Below are 6,000 nucleotides of genomic sequence, written 5' to 3'. Positions count from 1 at the left end.
TGCACCCCAGGATACCCAGCCTTGGTTAAGCATGATCTGCCCCGGTGAATCCTTGCTGACTACTCCTGATCACCCTCTTTTCCTCCATATACTTGGAGATGACATCCAGAACGAGTTGTTCCATCACCTTTCCAGGGATGGAGGTGAAGCTGGCTGACTGTAATTTCCTGGGTCCTCCTTCTTGCCCTCGTTGAAGACAGGAGTGACACTGGCTTTCTTCCAGTCCTCAGGCACCTCTTCTTTTCTCCAGGACCTTCCAAAGGTCATGGACAGCAGCCTAGCAACAACACCCACCGGCTCCCTCAGTACTCATAGGTGCATCCCTCTGGGGCCTATAGATTGGTGGGTGCCAGTTTTGCTTAAATGCTATCTAACGCAATCCTCTTCAACCAAGGGAAAGTCTTCCTGAATTTTCTGAAGTTTTTGTGCGTTGTTTGAACATAAATGGTTAGTTTTGTTTATCCATTGTTTCTACATCATCTGTATGAAACAGAAAACGCTGAAGTCTAGGTTAAAGCGTTTGTGGTAAAGAGTCTGTTTCTATCTATAATATGTACATGCACATATATATGTGTATGTATATATAGAATGCAAGCTACATACACATATTAATAAAAATACTAGCATTAATATGCTTTTCTTTTTGTTAAAGGAACGTGAAAAAAGAAAGCATGAAAGGATTCTTAGTGAAGAACTTGTTGCTGCTGTGACATACCTCAACCAGTTTTTACCCCCAGAGCATGCAATTATATATATTCCTTGGGATATGGCCAAATATACAAAAAGGTAGAAAGATCTTCCTTCATTCTAGTGCTCTTAGCCATGGTGTAAGTGACTGAATTCTGCTGAGTGTCTCTCTTTTCAGTTGAATGTAGCCTAGAAGAGATGACTGAATTTTATTAAGATCTATGCACAGAGTAAAACTTCAGCTTTCTGGAAGTTTTTTTTTATATTTTAGGATTTGGTTTCATTCCAAATTGGAGTAAGGCCTGAAAACTTTGAAATATTCTGCGAAGGAACCAGGAAAAAAAAAAAAAAAACACCAAAAGAGCCAACAACATTCCCTTTTATTTTGAGTTAGTCAAAACACTACATTTTGAGGTTTTTAGTTTTGAAATTATTTTGTGTTATCAAATTCTGGAAGTCAAGAGTTTTCATATCAATCAGTCTCTTCTGTTACCTCATCCAGTGTGAAATGAAAAGCTAGAAGGCATTTAAATTTTTGGACAGGTATATATGTTAGAAGAGAAAGGGAAATACATATTATTTAGTAACTTTTGCTTCAAAGAGTTTGAACGGTAGAATACTGTAGTAGTATGATATAAAAATGATGATCTTTTCCTAAATGTGGAGATATTTACAAGGATTAACATTTTAAATCTGTAGTTCTGGATAACTACTCTTGGGGAACCCATAACTCAGTTGTAAAATTCTCTGGCCTGCATATGTCTACTAGATCGTTTAATGCCAAAAATTCAACTGTAAGGTATCTGACACAGTATTAGTCTAAGCAAAATAATAAAAAAAAAGTATAATTCAAAGGGCAGGAGCATAATTAATGTTGGTTGATAACATTATATGGAAATGTTTTGCAAAACAGCACTCATTATTTGAGATTACAAGCATGGTTGGTAAAGGCTTGTCATATAGGTGAAAAATACTGTTGTTCTGAAGTTTGACTTGGTTTCACACTTTTTTTTTCCTAAAAATGACGTTGTACACAGTTAAGCATATGTTCAGTTGTTTGTGTTATGGTTAAATAATGAATCTTAGAATAAGACTTTCCTTTCAGAAGGCATACCTAAATACAAGTTACTAGATTCCGTATAGATAGAGGTTGATGAAGCTTAATGATCTGTCATATACAGGAAAAGGTATTAGATGATCAGAAGATGCCCCTTCTTTAATCTTCTATATATTTTTAAATACTTATCTGCCCTAATACTTAATAAGAATACTTAAGAGTACTTCAAACAAGATAAAGTCTTTATGCAAGCCAGAGATGTAAGAACAGAAGATAATGTTAATCTATGCTTGAAGAACATGCAGTTACAGGAATAATGAGAACTATCTTGCTTCAACGTACAAATCTGAAATAAGTTTTCTAGAAAATAGTATCTGTGGAAACGTTGCAAAAGATTGCTTCCATCTCRGTATAAGCAATGCTTTAAAATAAAGAAAAAATATTTATGTTACTTGAAATATAAACATTGCATTAAAAACTTTGAAAATGAAAGTACTCGTAAACAGAAGTTAATCTCCAACAGTGGATGAATGTTCTGATCTAAACAGGAAATGCAGGACAATGTAAAGGCCACTCTCTGAAGCAAATGCTACTGAAAAAAACAGCACCTTGCAAATAAAATGAGGGTATATAGTTTAACTTAAGCATATATCTCTATCGGTCGTTCAGTAGAGGAAAATTAGTAGGGTATCAAAATCAGTGAGTCTTTAGTATTCTGAAGTTGTCTTTTTCTGGTTTATGTGATTTGTTTTATTCATAAATAAATAAAATTGTTCAGAGATTGTCAAGGAGCTTTCTAAGTCTATAAAAAATAAGACTAGAGACGTAATCCCTGTTAGGTAAATAAAGCAGTGATGTGAGTGATTAAATCATATTCTTTATTAAAAGACTTTCTAAGCAGTAGATATTGAGTATTAATGTATATTCAGTGTTTTTTTTTTTCTCTCTTCAGCAAACTTTGTAATGTACTTGACAGACTGAATGTGATTGCAGAAAGTGTAGTAAAGAAAACAGGATTTTTTGTAAATCGACCTGATTCTTACTGCAGTATCTTGCGGCCAGATGAAAAGTATGTATAATTTTATGTATGTATAATGAATAGCATCTCCAGCTTGGAGATTTTCCTGGAGTGTCTAATGTCTATGGCATTATTCCTTATTTTAAGACTTCAATTAATAGGAAAATATATAATTTTTTACTAAGCTATAGCAGAAAGGATTGCAGTCAGAAGCAAATGGTGGGAAATGCTAATATATTAAAAAAATTATAGTGCAAGTAATTATGCTACTGTTATTTATAATGAATACTTGTTTATTTAAAACCATCATAACTTGTAATCCTTGTCTTTATATATATATACATATATATATATATATATATATATATATATATATATATNATATATATATATATATATATATATATATATATATGTATGTATTTCTAAAGGTTTTGAGGAACATCCTTTTTTGAATGAAAGGAGTCTGAAATCTGGGGGTAAATTTTAAAGCAAGAAAAGTTTAAATTTAATAAGTGGCTTCTTTTAAGGCATACTAATAAAATACCTTTCATCTAGTTGTTACTAGGTTCAGTAATTTCCAATAGATTTTATGGTATTTACCTATACAGAATTGAAAACCTTTTTCCTTTGGAAAAATATAAACTATATTTCCTTAGACTGCTGCAGAAGTACAATGATTTAGTAAGCTGAATTATCTGAAGTCTTAAAAATTTCAGAAGTAAAATACCTTCCGAATTAAAAGTTGCAAAAGTGTTTGGTTCCAACTGTCAGCCTAGGCATCCAATCTATCATTACCCAAGTGGCATTCTTATTTGCATTAAGAGTATCCTGTGCCTTTTTAGCCTAACTTTATTTGGAAATAAACAGAAGTAAAACTCACAGAGATTCTCGTAGAGCACACACAGTGCATGTTGTGCCTCCACCTTCCAGTCATTGGCATTGTACTAGCTTCAATTTTTGTGCCCTCAAGACCCAGTCTGTCAGGGCTTGCATAGCTTTTATCCTGTTTTGTAAAGTGAGAAGAAAATATTTTATGTGGCCTTGCAGAATTGTTTTAGCTTATGCCTCTGTCTGAATATTTGTACTCTAAGGCTAGATTTTTTACAATGCAATTTAAGTACATCATCTTACTACTGCACAGAGCTTAGCTTTTTGCTATTTAGGGATATCGGTTTTGCTTTGTGGCAGATTTTTAATTGTCTTCCTTTTCACTGAGTGGACCAATATGTGACATGATTTGTGCTTTGCTTTTCTGCTTTTCTTTCTTTCTTTTCTTTTTTTTTTTAATGATCTGTAAGTCATCCTATTTTGTTTCCATTTCAGGTGGAATGAATTGGGAGGTTATGTTGTTTCCACTGGTCGCTTGCAGGTACTGAAATAATAAATGTTATTAATTCATGGTTGCACTGACACATACCAGCACTCCCAAAGCGACAAAGAACCTTTTTACTCAAATACCTGATTACTGATACAGCAGACAACTCTCAAGTTAATATTTAATTTATTGCRGAATAAACAGCATTATTGTAATCCATCCCAAGAATCTAGTTGGGAAATAGAGATTAAAGTTCTTGGATGGTACCAGAAGACCTTAAGCTGCTAGAGCTATATTTTTGCTGGATATAGTCTGAGAAATGCTCATATTTTAAATTTGTTTCCATTTCTACTTAGTCTGTAGTACTTCCAATGTAGTGAAAGTTAAGCAGCAGCATTTTAACTAACTACATAATACATCAGTCTTAGCAGTGTTAGACACAGGAGGTGGAGAATAAACATATTTAATTCTGGTGACATATTCCTACACATGAAAATGTGTGACTATAAGGAATCTCACCTCTGCTGGATAATTTGTGTATTATTGCAATTTCCATCTCTAGAAGAAAATATGACTAGAAACACTGCTTTCTTGAAGGTTGGATAAAGTATATTGTAAAGAGTTTAAACAGGAATGTCCTAATTATATATTCTGAACACAGGGCGTATTCTTGAGACACATTAATTGCTTTTCAACTTGCCATTCATCATTTTGTTGTTCATGTAAATTGGAGGGCATGTGTCCATTCCTATACTAACTAAGGACCACTGGGATATGTTCTCCATGGGCAGATAAACAATTGAATAAAAGTGATTTTGAAATGTTTTTAAATTAAGAAATACATGAATATTAGCTGGATTTTAATGTTAATCTTATAGGTTAACCTGTATTAAGTGTATGCTGTCTTCATCTATCTATAACCCAAATATCTGAGGTAGTCACCATAGGCATACTATGTAAGTGTTTGTGTCGCAGTTCATCTCATCTTGGAACATGTATCTTGTGAGTCATACGCAAAAAGTGCTTCTTTAGTAAAACAGTAAAAGAAGTTTAAGTGACACCCACAAATTAATGGGCCCTGATGGGATGCACCCACGAGTACCGAGGGAGCCAGTGGGTGTTGTTGCTAGGCTGCTGTCCATGGCCTTTGGAAGGTCCTGGAGAAAAGAAGAGGTGCCTGAGGACTGGAAGAAAGCCAGTGTCACTCCTGTCTTCAACGAGGGCAAGAAGGAGGACCCAGGAAATTACAGTCAGCCAGCTTCACCTCCATCCCTGGAAAGGTGATGGAACAACTCGTTCTGGATGTCATCTCCAAGTATATGGAGGAAAAGAGGGTGATCAGGAGTAGTCAGCAAGGATTCACCGGGGCAGATCATGCTTAACCAAGGCCGGGTATCCTGGGGTGCATTGGGAAGAGTGTTGCCAGCAGGTCGAGGGAGGTGATCCTGCCCCTCTACTCAGCCCTGGGGAGGCCTCATCTGGAGGACTCTCTCCAGTAGCTCCATGTCTCTCTTGTCCTGGGGAGCCCACACAACTGGATAGAGTCCAGCATAGGGCTACGAAGATGATCAGAGGGCTGGAGCATCTGCCTTCAAGGAACAGCTGTGAGAGCTGGGCCTGTTTAGCCTGGAGAAGAGAAGACTGAGAGGGGAGGAATGTAGGGAAGAACTTCTTTACTTTGAGAGTAACGGAGCACTGGGAACAGGTTGCCCAGATAGGTTGTGGAGTCTCCTTCTCTGGAGATACTCAAAACCCACCCAGACATGATCCTGTGCAACACGCTCTAGGTGACTTTGCTTGAGCAGGGGGGTTGGACTAGATGATCTCCAGAGGTCCCTTCCAACCTCAACCATTMTGTGATTCTGTGATTGGCTCCGATGTAGCCATATGTATTTGAGCAGAAGTATCTCCCATGCTGTT

The 6,000-nt window shown here is 36.1% G+C and overlaps 1 protein-coding gene across 4 annotated transcripts in view; it reads left to right on the top strand.

Moving 5' to 3' along the window:
- Nucleotides 1-6,000, top strand: part of FIG4 (FIG4 phosphoinositide 5-phosphatase) — a 74,044-nt gene that overhangs the window by 28,199 nt on the left and 39,845 nt on the right. For all 4 annotated transcript variants that reach the window (XM_085306883.1, XM_085306880.1, XM_085306879.1 and 1 more), the window contains exons 11-13: nucleotides 653-786; nucleotides 2,697-2,813; nucleotides 4,089-4,134. In XM_085306883.1, coding sequence (XP_085163009.1) covers nucleotides 653-786; nucleotides 2,697-2,813; nucleotides 4,089-4,134 — 297 coding nt within the window. The remainder of the gene's footprint in view (nucleotides 1-652; nucleotides 787-2,696; nucleotides 2,814-4,088; nucleotides 4,135-6,000) is intronic.

The sequence above is a fragment of the Rhea americana genome, unplaced genomic scaffold, assembly GCF_003343005.1.
Source record: "Rhea americana isolate MKP2758 unplaced genomic scaffold, rheAme1 scaffold_25, whole genome shotgun sequence".
NCBI lineage: Eukaryota > Metazoa > Chordata > Aves > Rheiformes > Rheidae > Rhea > Rhea americana.
Note: the sequence above shows the minus strand (reverse complement) of the source record. Positions and strands in the feature narration are given on the sequence as shown.